We start from the raw sequence: 16,151 nt of genomic DNA on the forward strand, positions 1-16,151 counted from the left end.
TTAGGAGAATACCTGTACCTAATCACAATAGTTAGGAGAATACCTGTACCTAATCACAATAGTTAGGAGAATACCTGTACCTAATCACAATAGTTAGGAGTATACCTGTACCTAATCACAAGTTAGAAGACCTGTACCTAATCACAAGTTAGAAGACCTGTACCTAATCACAATAGTTAGGAATATACCTGTACCTAATCACAATAGTTAGGAATATACCTGTACGTAATCACAATAGTTACGAATATACCTGTTCCTAATCACAATAGTTACGAATATACCTGTAGCTAATCACAATAGTTACGAATATACCTGTACCTAATCACAATAGTTAGGAGATTACCTGTACCTAATCACAATAGTTAGGAGAATACCTGTACCTAATCACAATAGTTAGGAGAAGACCTGTACCTAATCACAAGTTAGAAGACCTGTACCTAATCACAATAGTTATGAATATACCTGTACCTAATCACAATAGTTAGGAGAAGACCTGTACCTAATCACAAGTTAGAAGACCTGTACCTAATCACAAGTTAGAAGACCTGTACCTAATCACAATAGTTAGAAGACCTGTACCTAATCACAATAGTTAGGAATATACCTGTACGTAATCACAATAGTTAGGAATATACCTGTACCTAATCACAATAGTTAGGAATATACCTGTACCTAATCACAATAGTTAGGAGAATACCTGTACCTAATCACAAGTTATGAATATACCTGTACCTAATCACAATAGTTAGGAGAATACCTGTACCTAATCACAAAAGTTAGGAGAATACCTGTACCTAATCACAATAGTTAGGAGAAGACCTGTACCTAATCACAAGTTACAAATATACCTGTACCTAATCACAATAGTTACAAATATACCTGTACCTAATCACAATAGTTAGGAGAAGACCTGTCCCAAATCACAATAGTTAGGAGAATACCTGTACCTAATCACAATAGTTAGGAGAATACCTGTACCTAATCACAATAGTTAGGAGAATACCTGTACCTAATCACAATAGTTAGGAGAATGCCTGTACCTAATCACAATAGTTAGGAGAATACCTGTACCTAATCACAATAGTTAGGAGAATACCTGTACCTAATCACAATAGTTAGGAATATACCTGTACCTAATCACAATAGTTAGGAGAATACCTGTACCTAATCACAATAGTTAGGAGAATACCTGTACCTAATCACAATAGTTAGGAGAATACCTGTACCTAATCACAATAGTTAGGAGAATGCCTGTACCTAATCACAATAGTTGGGAGTATACCTGTACCTAATCACAATAGTTAGGAGTATATAGTGCATTCGGAAAGTAATAAGATCGCTACACTTTTCCCACATTTTGTTACGTTACAGCCTTATTCTAAAAATGATTAAATAGTTTTTTCCCCCTCATCAATCTACACACAATACTCCATAATGACAAAGCAAATGAAATGTTTGAAAATGTATAAAAAATAAAAACTGAAATATCACATTTACATAAGTATTCAGACCCTTTCCTCAGTACTTTGTTGAAGCACCTTTGGCACCGATTACAGCCTTGAGTCTTCTTGGGTATGACGCTACAAGCTTGGCACACCTGTATTTGGGGAGTTTCTCCCATTCTTCTCTGCAGATCCTCTCAAGCTCTGCCAGGTTGGATGGGGAGCATCGCTGCACAGCTGTTCTCCATTAACAATGTCTACACTGTATTTCTGATTAATTTGGTGTTATTTTAACTAGACAAAACATGTGCTTTTCTTTCAAAAACAAGAACATTTCTAAGTGACCCCAAACGTTACAGTGGTGTACCTGTCCCTAATGACAACAGTTAGGGGAACACCTAATGACAACAGTTAGGGGAACACCTAATGACAACAGTTAGGGGAACACCTAATGACAACAGTTAGGGGAACACCTAATGACAACAGTTAGGGGAACACCTCATCAACAGTTAGGGGAACACCTAATGACAACAGTTAGGGGAACACCTCATCAACAGTTAGGGGAACACCTAATGACAACAGTTAGGGGAACACCTCATCACAACAGTTAGGGGAACACCTCATCACAACAGTTAGGGGAACACCTCATCACAACAGTTAGGGGAACACCTAATGACAACAGTTAGGGGAACACCTCATCAACAGTTAGAAGTGAACACCTCATCACAACAGTTAGAAGTGAACTGCTAAAAGAATAGCTGAACTTCTTTGGAGCTTTTGATTCACGCCCAATGCATTTCACAAATACAGGACTAGTTCCACTTTCAGCCACATGGTGGCAGCAGCCGTTTTGAGAAAATGAAGAGCAAAGATGAATCCCACAGTAGGAGAATTATACAAGCGATTAGAGCAGTAAAAAAAAAAAAAGTCTACATCAGTAACTAAATAAATAAAAGCACAAAGTCAAGACCTTGTTCCTCTGTCATATAAAATGTGTTTGTTACTCATCTGGATATCGTTTAAGTAAAGAATGTTGTGGAGAGTTTTACTTGGAGAAGTCGAGGAAAGCCACATGTCCGTGGTAGAACCCAGGTTTCATCGCTCTCCAGGACGTCACGTTTCGGACAAAGCGCACCTGGAAGCACAAATCAAGAGTCCTAAATCACACAAGCTGATTAGTTTGTTATCCATGTCGTCTATGCATGTCTGACACAGACACGAGGACAAGTACATTAGAGTGGCAGGGTAGCCTAGTGGTTTAGAGCATTGGACTTGTAACTGAAAAGGTTGTAAGATTGAATCCCCCGAGCTGACAAGGTAAAAATCTGTCGTTCTGCCCCCCTGAACAAGGCAGTTAACCCACCATTCCTAGGCCGTCATTGTGAATAAGAATTTGTTCTTAACTGACTTGCCTAGTTTAATAAAAAGGTTTAAAAAAAACACAAAAAAAACACACAACTTCCTTCCTGTCCCCATTAACATCTTCTTCTTTAAACTGAAAGGTTTTGTTAACGTTCCCATTTTCTTATTTTGGGGTAACACTCTTATCCAAACAGATAAGTTTAAAAAGAACATCAAAGATCACATTTATATGTGAGAGAGATTGGATTTATGTGCAATCCACACTACAGTCCCTTGTGGCTACGAGTTTCTCTCATCTATCTAAGTGACATTTAACAATGCTCAGATTCTCCCCACCCATGTCGTATCGTCTGCACAGGGAAGAGACCGCTGTGAGAACAGACAGGTTATTACCTTGGCAGAGCAGAGGAGCGGACTGAACTAACACCATCACGGCTCTAGCCAGAGGCTCCAAGGCATTCCTTCTGCTCGTTCTCCGTGTTCTCAACAGGAGTCACAGTGACAGTCAGGAATACAAATGCACACAGTCAGACTAAACACGTCAGGGCTGTGGAGGACGCAGTCAGACTAAACACGTCAGGGCTGTGGAGTCAGGGCTGTGGAGGACACAGCCAGACCAGACTAAACACGTCAGGGCTGTGGAGGACACAGCCAGACCAGACTAAACGCGTCAGGGCTGTGGAGGACACAGCCAGACCAGACTAAACACGTCAGGGCTGTGGAGGACACAGCCAGACCAGACTAAACACGTCAGGGCTGTGGAGGACAAAGCCAGACCAGACTAAACACGTCAGGGCTGTAGAGGACACAGCCAGACCAGACTAAACCCGTCAGGGCTGTGGAGGACACAGCCAGACCAGACTAAACGCGTCAGGGCTGTGGAGGACACAGCCAGACCAGACTAAACACGTCAGGGCTGTGGAGGACACAGCCAGACCAGACTAAACACGTCAGGGCTGTGGAGGACACAGCCAGACCAGACTAAACACGTCAGGGCTGTGGAGGACACAGCCAGACCAGACTAAACACGTCAGGGCTGTGGAGGACACAGCCAGACTGTTTCTCTGACCAGGTGCTTGATGAGGCAATACAAGGGTCAATAAGTGCCGGAGGGCTAAGGAGACAGATTTGTATTCAGGTTTCCCCAACAAATCCTTAAATGAGTACTGTCGTGGCTCCTAGAAAATTATCTTTTTGAAATGTATTCAAAAAGATGTCTGAAGTACATGCCGAATTCCTTCCAAATCAGGCTGACATCACTCCTACTTAATACCTCCTGTTTCTAAATGCTGGTGGATGCGCCTCGTTGTAGGAGTGTTTATAAAGTGGCAGGTGTGTTTATAAAGTGGCAGGTGTGTTTATAAAGTGGCAGGTGTCAGCCATGTCCTCACCTGGTCTTGTAAGGACATGACAGGATTGTTCTTGGTGGTGTTGATGTGCAAAACGTGGAAGTGGTTCTTTCCACAAAGGTCGTAGGCGATGTTGGTGAACGACGTGCTCGCCGTCTTGGGCACTCTGTTATATATGATAACCACGTCCTCTGCCTCAGCCAGCGGCGGCGTGTCCCGTACGCCATCTTGGGTGTGGCGCTGCTCCACCTCCCTCACCTCGTGTCTGGCGATAGTACGCTCTTATAGGAGGGAGACAAGAGGATGGTCAAGGTTCACGCTCAGAAAATGTTTATTGTGCCAACATTAGGCAATGGTCGCTAGCAATGATCTGGTTTCACAATAAATAGGGGCTTCTGGGGGAATAAATGATGAAGACAGAGCGTACTGCTGGATAGACTGGAGTGTCACAGTGTACCAGCAGAGGGAGCAGGGGAGGCCTCAGGACGTGGACACAATAGCCTTCCATCTTCTATGACAAGTGCCTCCAGATAAGCAGGCTATAGTCAATTACTTGGCCCAGTGTTTTTCACTGAAGGTGTGATAGAGAGGGGTCATAGAGAGAGTGGATAGAGAGAGGGGGGATAGAGAGAGTGGGGAATAGAGAGAGTGGGATAGAGAGAGGGGTTGAGGGTGGATAGAGAGAGGGGGGGGATAGAGAGGGTGAAGGACAGGCATGTTTTAACAGCAGACGGGACTGATCACACGTTCCGCTGATGGCTAGCCCCTGTACAAACTAAAACGATGTAATTACACAAAGCTGGTAATTGAGCCATCCTTCGTCTACAGTAGATAGATGCCCACTGGTGCATAAAATAACTAGGTTCCATTATCGATCACAGCTTCCCAAGGCACCATGCATCAACCTGGGAGCCGCCTGGATGTGAAGCTAGTCTCTCTGTTAAAAAGCTGTCTAAGACCAAGGTCTCCATCATCCTGTAACAGAGGATGTTTCAGTTCGCACAACAGCCGTCTGAGACCTGAGGGTCTAAACTATTTCTGTATCACTAGCTGGTCATGGTAGCAAAATCAGTCCGAGGGTAGGAGGGCTGAAAAACTGCTACATCAAAAATAACTACTCTCTCTCTATCACATTGTAAGATAGATCATACTGGGTCATGATGCAAGCAGGCAGTCTGAATACACAGCAGAAGGCTCAGAAGTTCAGAAACTGCTACATCAAAAAAGAGCTGCCGCTGTCTAGTCTGTCTGTCCTCCACAGTCCCAAGTCCCCAGGCACCGTTCAGGCTCAACTCAGCTCCTGGCTCCCACTCTGCTTGTTTGCATACTCACTGATGCACTACTCAAACTGCACTACTCTCTCCAAACTGCACTACACACTGCCCTACTCTCTCCAAACTGCACTACACACTGCCCTACTCTCTCCAAACTGCACTAATCTCCAAACTGCACTACACACTGCCCTACTCTCTCCAAACTGCACTACACACTGCCCTACTCTCTCCAAACTGCACTAATCTCCAAACTGCACTACACACTGCCCTACTCTCTCCAAACTGCACTACTCTCCAAACTGCACTACACACTGCCCTACTCTCTCCAAACTGCACTAATCTCCAAACTGCACTACACACTGCCCTACTCTCTCCAAACTGCACTACACACAGCACTACTCTCCCCAAACTGCACTACACACAGCACTACTCTCCCCAAACTGCACTACTCTCCCCAAACTGCACTACACACAGCACTACTCTCCCCAAACTGCACTACACACAGCACTACTCTCCCCAAACTGCACTACACACAGCACTACTCTCCCCAAACTGCACTACTCTCCCCAAACTGCACTACTCTCCCCAAACTGCACTACTCTCCCCAAACTGCACTACACACAGCACTGCTCTCCCCAAACTGCACTACACACAGCACTACTCTCCCCAAACTGCACCACTCTCCCCAAACTGCACCACTCTCCCCAAACTGCACCACTCTCCCCAAACTGCACCACTCTCCCCAAACTGCACCACTCTCCCCAAACTGCACCACTCTCCCCAAGCTGCACCACTCTCCCCAAGCTGCACCACTCTCCCCAAGCTGCACCACTCTCCCCAAGCTGCACCACTCTCCCCAAGCTGCACCACTCTCCCCAAGCTGCACCACTCTCCCCAAGCTGCACCACTCTCCCCAAGCTGCACCATTCTCCCCAAGCTGCACCACTCTCCCCAAACTGCACCACTCTCCCCAAACTGCACCACTCTCCCCAAACTGCACTACACACAGCACTACTCTCCAAACTGAACTACACACAGCACTACTCTCCAAACTGAACTACACACAGCACTACTCTCTCCAAACTGCACTACTATCTGCATGCAGGCATTTAGAAGAACTGTTCTGTACTCTGAAAATCAAAAAGGAGGTGTGGGGGGGGGGGGGCCTCATCAGGCCAGCGAGCAGAGCACCGCACGTCTTCGCTCGTTAGCGTGGCTTAATTATCTAAAACAACCTGCCCCTTCGCAACACACAAACCTGTTTCCAGGTGATTAAACCTTTGATGAAAACATTTAAAGAGAGGAGGCATAATTACAAGTGAAGTTTGTTTCTATTGTCGCAGTCTGACGGAAGTTAATTACAGGTATGGCCTTGTCAGTGTGTGCGCAGTGTTTCTCCTAGGATTTTTTTTTTTCAGCATCGTTGGCAAGTGTGTTCGGGGTACTTCCGTTGCTGCTGCAGTTTCAGAGGACTGGCATCCTGCCGGCATCCTGTCTTCTGCTGGCGGGCCTCTGTTAGGGTAATTTCACCAATTCAGTGCCTTTTGAGAAGTGGAACTTGGTCAACAAAAAAAGAACGTTTGATTTGATCTCATTTTAACATTGTGAGAGCAATGTTCAACTTCATTTAAACATGGTTTCCCATCTCAAGATGTTAAATACAATTAGTATAGTTAGTGCCTATTACGGGACATTTAAAATAGTATAGTTAGTGCCTATTACGGGACATTTAAAATAGTAGAGTAAGTCTGCCCCTCATGCGGTGTCGTTGTTTTGGATTGCCTACTGGAAATAGCTCCATTGTCCTGGGTGCTAGTCCGAACACAGGATCCGCTTCAGGAAAGTCGTATTCCTGGTTGTAATGTTGGTAAGCTGACGTTACTCTTATATCCAAAAGTTATTCTCGACTGTATGTAACAAGACTTAAGATTTCAATGTAAGAAAAAATACATTTAAAAAAAATTTAAAATACTGCAGTTTCCTAAGAACTCGAAGAGAGGCGACTATCTCTGTCGGCATCATGCTGTTGATCCAGAAGACGATCACCAGTGCTCCAGAACACAAACACCAGTGCTCCAGAACACAAACACCAGTGCTCCAGAACACAAACACCAGTGCTCCAGAACACAAACACCAGTGTTCCAGAACACAAACACCAGTGCTCCAGAACACAAACACCAGTGTTCCAGAACACAAACACCAGTGTTCCAGAACACAAACACCAGTGTTCCAGAACACAAACACCAGTGTTCCAGAACACAAACACCAGTGTTCCAGAACACAAACACCAGTGTTCCAGAACACAAACACCAGTGTTCCAGAACACAAACACCAGTGCTCCAGAACACAAACACCAGTGCTCTAGAACACAAACACCAGTGCTTAATCTACTTAGGTGTGAGAGCTGCTTTAGAATTAGTCTCTCAGTCTCCACACTAGAGGTCGACCGATTATGATTTTTCAACACCGATACCGATTATTGGAGGACCAAAAAAAAAGCAGATACTGATTAAAATCAGACAACTTTTTAAAATGTATTTATTTGTAATAATGACAATTACAACAATACTGAATGAACACTTATTTTAACTTAACATAATACATTAATAAAATCAATTTAGCCTCAAATAAATAATGAAACATTTACAATGTGGTTTAAATAATGCAAAAACAAAGTGTTGGAGAAGTAAGACATTGTAGGTTTGTATTTTTGTATTCCATATACCTTTGACTATTGGATGTTCTTCTAGGCACTTTAGTATTGCCAGTGTAACAGTATAGCTTCCGGTCCCTCTACTCGCCCCTACCTGGGCTCGAACCAGGGACACATCGACAACAGCCACCCTCGAAGCATCCTTACCCATCGCTCCATAAAAGCCGCGGCCCTTGTAGAGCAAAGGGGAACAACTACGTCAAGGTCTCAGAGCGAGTGACATCACCGATTGAAACACTATTAGCGCACATCCCGCTAACTAGCTAGCCATTTCACATCAGTTACACCAGCCTAATCTCGGGAGTTGATGGGCTTGAAGTCATAAACAGCTCAATGCTTGAAGCACAGCAAAGAGCTGCTGAATGAATGTTTACGAGCCTGCTGGTGCCTACCATCGCTCAGTCAGACTGCTCTATCAAATATCAAATCATAGACTTAATTATAACATAATAACACACAGAAATACGAGCCTTAGGTCATTGATATGGTCAAATCCGGAAACTTTCATTTCGAAAACAAAACATTTATTATTTCAGTGAAATACGGAACCGTTCCGTATTTAAATATTGCTGTTACATTGTACAACCTACAATGCTATGTCATAATTATGTACAATTCTAGCAAATTAATTACGGTCTTTGTTAGGAATAAAATGGACTTCACACATTTCACAACGAGCCAGGCGGCCCAAACTGCTGCAAATACCCTGACTGTTGCACAGAACGCAAGAGAAGTGACAATTTCCATAGTTAAAAGAAATTCATGTTAGCAGGCAATATTAAATATGCAGGTTTAAAAATATATACTTGTGTATTGATTTTAAAGAAAGGCGTTGATGTTTATGATTAAGGTACATTGGTGCAACAACAGTGCTTTTTCGCGAAAGCGCTTGTTAAATCACCCGTTTGTCGAAGTAGGCTGTGATTCGATGATAAATTAACAGGCACTGCATCGATTATATGCAACGCAGGACACGCTAGATAAACTAGTAATATGATCAACCATGTGTAGTTAACTAGTGATTATGTTAAGATTGTTTTTTTATAAGACAAGTTTAATGCTAGCTAGCACCTTACCGTGGCTCCTTGCTGCACTCGCATAACAGGTAGTCAGCCTGCCACGCAGTCTCCTCGTGGAGTGCAATGTAAGGCAGGTGGTTAGAGTGTTGGACTAGTAACCAGAAGGTTGCAAGATCGAATCCCCGAGCTGACAAGGTACAAATCTGTCGTTCTGCCCCTGAACAAGGCAGTTAACCCACTGTTCCCAGGCTGTCATTGAAAATAAGAACGTGTTCTTAACTGACTTGCCTAGTTAAATAAAAAAAGGTACATAAAAGAGAGTTGAGAGAGCTGAGAGTGTAAATGTGCCCCGCCCAGGACGCATGCTCTGCTCTTTTAACATCCAAAGTAAATGAAGAAAATAGCCAAGCATTCCATGATCAGGAGTGGGGGTACATATGACAGAGAACAAATGTGAAGGAAGGAACATTGCTTTACTTTACTGTGACAGTAATGGAGAGAGGAATCCTGGTTAAAATAAGTCTGAACTCTTAAGTGAAGACAAATCATAGTGACTGTATCATGTAGTGCAAAATAGTACAACATGATCCAAGAACAGTGGGTATTAAGGGGGAAGCTCAACCATTCGGAACCCTGTATGAAGACAGTGACAAGGTAAGCAATCGCAGGCCTACCTAGGGTGGAGCAATAGCACCTAGCCTGACAAACGCATCTCAGGCCTACCTAGGGTGGAGCAATAGCACCTAGCCTGACAAACGCATCTCAGGCCTACCTAGGGTGGAGCAATAGCACCTAGCCTGACAAACGCATCTCAGGCCTACCTAGGGTGGAGCAATAGCACCTAGCCTGACAAACGCCGACACTGATATACGACCATCTATTCCAGAGATGGTTTCTATTATCATATCGTTACATCATCTCACCTCAGCAGTACAGAGTAACCCCCCCCCCAGTCCTAAAATGGCAGCCCACAGGGCTCTGGTCAACAATAGAGCACTATATAGGAAATAGGGGGTGATTTGTACTGCAACCCATAGTGATGGCCACACTGTCACAGTCAGTCAGCTTCCCAGCAGACACTGCACACATCTTCCCCTAAGCAAAAGCTTGTGGTACCCTGCTGTGGAGTCCAGCTGTCGATCCACCTCTTTCACTTAAAAAAAAAAAAAATTAAAACTTAAGTCAACTTTAGCCACTACAACATTTCAAATATGGATACATTTCTCCAGCTATTAGAACATGGAGTATTGTACTTGCAAGTACAGAACAAGTCTCATAAATCTCCATCATCAAAAGTCTAGCCAATATCATCCTGCTTTAAAAAAAAATAAAAAAATAAAAAAAATCGCACTCAAGGAAAACAAACAGTTCCTATAGGTACTCCACCTGATACTGGCCCCAAGGTAGATATTCCTATAGGTACTCCACCTGATACTGGCCCCAAGGTAGATATTCCTATAGGTACTCCACCTGATACTGGCCCCAAGGTAGATATTCCTATAGGTACTCCACCTGATACTGGCCCCAAGGTAGATATTCCTATAGGTACTCCACCTGATACTGGCCCCAAGGTAGATATTCCTATAGGTACTCCACCTGATACTGGCCCCAAGGTAGATATTCCTATAGGTACTCCACCTGATACTGGCCCCAAGGTAGATATTCCTATAGGTACTCCGCCTGATACTGGCCCCAAGGTAGATATTCCTATAGGTACTCCGCCTGATACTGGCCCCAAGGTAGATATTCCTATAGGTACTCCGCCTGATACTGGCCCCAAGGTAGATATTCCTATAGGTACTCCGCCTGATACTGGCCCCAAGGTAGATATTCCTATAGGTACTCCACCTGATACTGGCCCCAAGGTAGATATTCCTATAGGTACTCCACCTGATACTGGCCCCAAGGTAGATATTCCTATAGGTACTCCACCTGATACTGGCCCCAAGGTAGATATTCCTATAGGTACTCCACCTGATACTGGCCCCAAGGTAGATATTCCTATAGGTACTCCACCTGATACTGGCCCCAAGGTAGATATTCCTATAGGTACTCCACCTGATACTGGCCCCAAGGTAGATATTCCTATAGGTACTCCGCCTGATACTGGCCCCAAGGTAGATATTCCTATAGGTACTCCGCCTGATACTGGCCCCAAGGTAGATATTCCTATAGGTACTCCGCCTGATACTGGCCCCAAGGTAGATATTCCTATAGGTACTCCACCTGATACTGGCCCCAAGGTAGATATTCCTATAGGTACACCACCTGATACTGGCCCCAAGGTAGATATTCCTATAGGTACTCCACCTGATACTGGCCCCAAGGTAGATATTCCTATAGGTACTCCACCTGATACTGGCCCCAAGGTAGATATTCCTATAGGTACTCCACCTGATACTGGCCCCAAGGTAGATATTCCTATAGGTACTCCACCTGATACTGGCCCCAAGGTAGATATTCCTATAGGTACTCCACCTGATACTGGCCCCAAGGTAGATATTCCTATAGGTACTCCACCTGATACTGGCCCCAAGGTAGATATTCCTATAGGTACTCCACCTGATACTGGCCCCAAGGTAGATATTCCTATAGGTACTCCACCTGATACTGGCCCCAAGGTAGATATTCCTATAGGTACTCCACCTGATACTGGCCCCAAGGTAGATATTCCTATAGGTACTCCACCTGATACTGGCCCCAAGGTAGATATTCCTATAGGTACTCCACCTGATACTGGCCCCAAGGTAGATATTCCTATAGGTACACCACCTGATACTGGCCCCAAGGTAGATATTCCTATAGGTACTCCACCTGATACTGGCCCCAAGGTAGATATTCCTATAGGTACACCACCTGATACTGGCCCCAAGGTAGATATTCCTATAGGTACTCCACCTGATACTGGCCCCAAGGTAGATATTCCTATAGGTACTCCACCTGATACTGGCCCCAAGGTAGATATTCCTATAGGTACTCCACCTGATACTGGCCCCAAGGTAGATATTCCTATAGGTACTCCACCTGATACTGGCCCCAAGGTAGATATTCCTATAGGTACTCCACCTGATACTGGCCCCAAGGTAGATATTCCTATAGGTACTCCACCTGATACTGGCCCCAAGGTAGATATTCCTATAGGTACTCCACCTGATACTGGCCCCAAGGTAGATATTCCTATAGGTACTCCACCTGATACTGGCCCCAAGGTAGATATTCCTATAGGTACTCCACCTGATACTGGCCCCAAGGTAGATATTCCTATAGGTACACCACCTGATACTGGCCCCAAGGTAGATATTCCTATAGGTACTCCACCTGATACTGGCCCCAAGGTAGATATTCCTATAGGTACTCCACCTGATACTGGCCCCAAGGTAGATATTCCTATAGGTACTCCACCTGATACTGGCCCCAAGGTAGATATTCCTATAGGTACACCACCTGATACTGGCCCCAAGGTAGATATTCCTATAGGTACTCCACCTGATACTGGCCCCAAGGTAGATATTCCTATAGGTACTCCACCTGATACTGGCCCCAAGGTAGATATTCCTATAGGTACACCACCTGATACTGGCCCCAAGGTAGATATTCCTATAGGTACTCCACCTGATACTGGCCCCAAGGTAGATATTCCTATAGGTACTCCACCTGATACTGGCCCCAAGGTAGATATTCCTATAGGTACTCCACCTGATACTGGCCCCAAGGTAGATATTCCTATAGGTACTCCACCTGATACTGGCCCCAAGGTAGATATTCCTATAGGTACTCCACCTGATACTGGCCCCAAGGTAGATATTCCTATAGGTACTCCACCTGATACTGGCCCCAAGGTAGATATTCCTATAGGTACTCCACCTGATACTGGCCCCAAGGTAGATATTCCTATAGGTACTCCACCTGATACTGGCCCCAAGGTAGATATTCCTATAGGTACTCCACCTGATACTGGCCCCAAGGTAGATATTCCTATAGGTACTCCACCTGATACTGGCCCCAAGGTAGATATTCCTATAGGTACTCCACCTGATACTGGCCCCAAGGTAGATATTCCTATAGGTACTCCACCTGATACTGGCCCCAAGGTAGATATTCCTATAGATACTGGCCCCAAGGTAGATATTCCTATAGGTACTCCACCTGATACTGGCCCCAAGGTAGATATTCCTATAGGTACTCCACCTGATACTGGCCCCAAGGTAGATATTCCTATATGTACTCCACCTGATACTGGCCCCAAGGTAGATATTCCTATAGGTACTCCACCTGATACTGGCCCCAAGGTAGATATTCCTATAGGTACTCCACCTGATACTGGCCCCAAGGTAGATATTCCTATAGGTACTCCACCTGATACTGGCCCCAAGGTAGATATTCCTATAGGTACTCCACCTGATACTGGCCCCAAGGTAGATATTCCTATAGGTACTCCACCTGATACTGGCCCCAAGGTAGATATTCCTATAGGTACTCCACCTGATACTGGCCCCAAGGTAGATATTCCTATAGGTACTCCACCTGATACTGGCCCCAAGGTAGATATTCCTATAGGTACTCCACCTGATACTGGCCCCAAGGTAGATATTCCTATAGGTACTCCACCTGATACTGGCCCCAAGGTAGATATTCCTATAGGTACTCTGCCTGATACTAGCCCCAAGGTAGATATTCCTATAGGTACTCTGCCTGATACTGGCCCCAAGGTAGATATTCCTATAGGTACTCCACCTGATACTGGCCCCAAGGTAGATATTCCTATAGGTACTCTGCCTGATACTGGCCCCAAGGTAGATATTCCTATAGGTACTCTGCCTGATACTGGCCCCAAGGTAGATATTCCTATAGGTACTCCACCTGATACTGGCCCCAAGGTAGATATTCCTATAGGTACTCTGCCTGATACTAGCCCCAAGGTAGATATTCCTATAGGTACTCTGCCTGATACTGGCCCCAAGGTAGATATTCCTATAGGTACTCCACCTGATACTGGCCCCAAGGTAGATATTCCTATAGGTACTCCACCTGATACTGGCCCCAAGGTAGATATTCCTATAGGTACTCTGCCTGATACTGGCCCCAAGGTAGATATTCCTATAGGTACTCTGCCTGATACTGGCCCCAAGGTAGATATTCCTATAGGTACTCCACCTGATACTGGCCCCAAGGTAGATATTCCTATAGGTACTCTGCCTGATACTGGCCCCAAGGTAGATATTCCTATAGGTACTCTGCCTGGTCCTTAAGTCACGACGCTGCATAATTCACGTTTCTGTCTTAACTGTGAGCAAAAAGTGGCATAACGTAAACCAAAATATTCCAGAAGACTATCAAGTGTTCCTCTGCAGTAAGTTACTGAATCTACAGTTATGGACTTCATTTCAAAATGGCACCCAGGGAGGAAGACGGTCCCCTTCTTCTAGGTGTTCCAGTCAGCCTCGGTGAAACACGAAGTCAACCAATTATGTGTGTTTATTCAAGAGGCCTGGGCTACACTTTAACCTGATTGAAACAACAAATCGACCGAACCGGGAGTAGAAGTCGGTGTCAGCAGATATGCAGAGAAATGATGAAAATCTCAAATTTGGGAGGAGCTGAGCCGGGCTACTCCTTTATCAAGAATACAGAAGTGGCGAATGTATTGCAGATGAGCTGGTAGAATGGGCTCCACCTAGCCTACTCCTTACACGTCAACGCTTACAAAAGGATAAAACACATTTGAGTTTCAGGGAAATCTGGACCATTCAAATTCTAAAATTTATATTTAAAAATATGATTAAAACAAGCTCTAAAAACATAAATCTGTGCCGGAGAGAGCGAGAGAGAGACAGGCAGAGAGAGACAGGCAGAGAGAGACAGAGAGAGAGAGACAGAGAGAGAGACACAGAGAGAGAGACACAGAGAGAGAGACACAGAGAGAGAGAGAGACACAGAGAGAGAGAGAGACACAGAGAGAGAGAGAGACACAGAGAGAGAGAGAGACACAGAGAGAGAGAGAGACACAGAGAGAGAGAGAGACACAGAGAGAGAGAGACACAGAGAGAGAGAGAGACACAGAGAGAGAGAGAGACACAGAGAGAGAGAGAGACACAGAGAGAGAGAGAGACACACACACAGAGAGAGAGAGAGAGAGAGACACACACAGAGAGAGAGAGAGAGAGAGAGACACAGAGAGAGAGAGACACAGAGAGAGAGAGAGACACAGAGAGAGAGAGAGACACAGAGAGAGAGAGAGAGAGAGAGAGAGAGACACAGAGAGAGAGAGAGAGAGAGAGAGAGACACAGAGAGAGAGAGAGAGAGAGAGAGAGAGAGAGAGAGAGAGAGAGAGAGAGAGCATCCCAAAGACCATTGTACACCACCATATTCTATGCTAAGTTCAAATGATTTATGGGTATAAAACAACCCTGTGGACAGCCATAACGGACCTGGCCACCTATCAACATTCTCTTGACAGCGTAGAATTTAAAGAGACAAACAAGACCAGTCATCATCAGGAAGAGATATGAAAGAGAGCAGTCAAATAGCTTCCTCTCTCTCTCTTCTTCTCTGCATGAGCAGCTTCATGTTGCCCTGAACCGTGTCTTGTAATGGCCCCCATGGGATGGCAGATAAAACCAAAAAAAAGAAGAAAAAAAAAGGTACCCTACGCCCAGAAATATCCGACGTCTGTCAAGCTGGATAAGTCCCGAATGGTACCCCAGTCAAAATCAAATCAAAATGTATTTATAAAGCCCTTCTTACATCAGTTGATGTCACAAAGTGCTGTACAGAAACCCAGCCTAAACGGTGGCTAGGGGAAAAACCAGTGAGCTCCAACAGTATTGGGGAAATGACACGTTTAATTGGTTTTGGCTCTGCACTCCAGTTGGATTTTAAATGATACAATGACTAGGAGGGTATTCTCATACATATTGGTTGAACCGTTTAGAAATTACAGAACTTTTTGTACATAGTTCCCCCTTTTAAGTATTCAGACCCTTAAAACGCT

General features: G+C 44.7%; 1 protein-coding gene across 1 annotated transcript in view; it reads right to left on the minus strand.

The window, feature by feature from the left end:
* Positions 1-16,151, minus strand: part of LOC139409569 (heparan sulfate 2-O-sulfotransferase 1-like) — an 80,497-nt gene that overhangs the window by 20,280 nt on the left and 44,066 nt on the right. The window contains exons 2-3 of the mRNA XM_071154919.1: positions 4,196-4,434; positions 2,492-2,577 (exon numbers count right to left, since the gene is read on the minus strand). Coding sequence (XP_071011020.1) covers positions 2,492-2,577; positions 4,196-4,434 — 325 coding nt within the window. The remainder of the gene's footprint in view (positions 1-2,491; positions 2,578-4,195; positions 4,435-16,151) is intronic.

Source organism: Oncorhynchus clarkii, chromosome 5 (genome assembly GCF_045791955.1).
Source record: "Oncorhynchus clarkii lewisi isolate Uvic-CL-2024 chromosome 5, UVic_Ocla_1.0, whole genome shotgun sequence".
Taxonomy (NCBI): domain Eukaryota; kingdom Metazoa; phylum Chordata; class Actinopteri; order Salmoniformes; family Salmonidae; genus Oncorhynchus; species Oncorhynchus clarkii.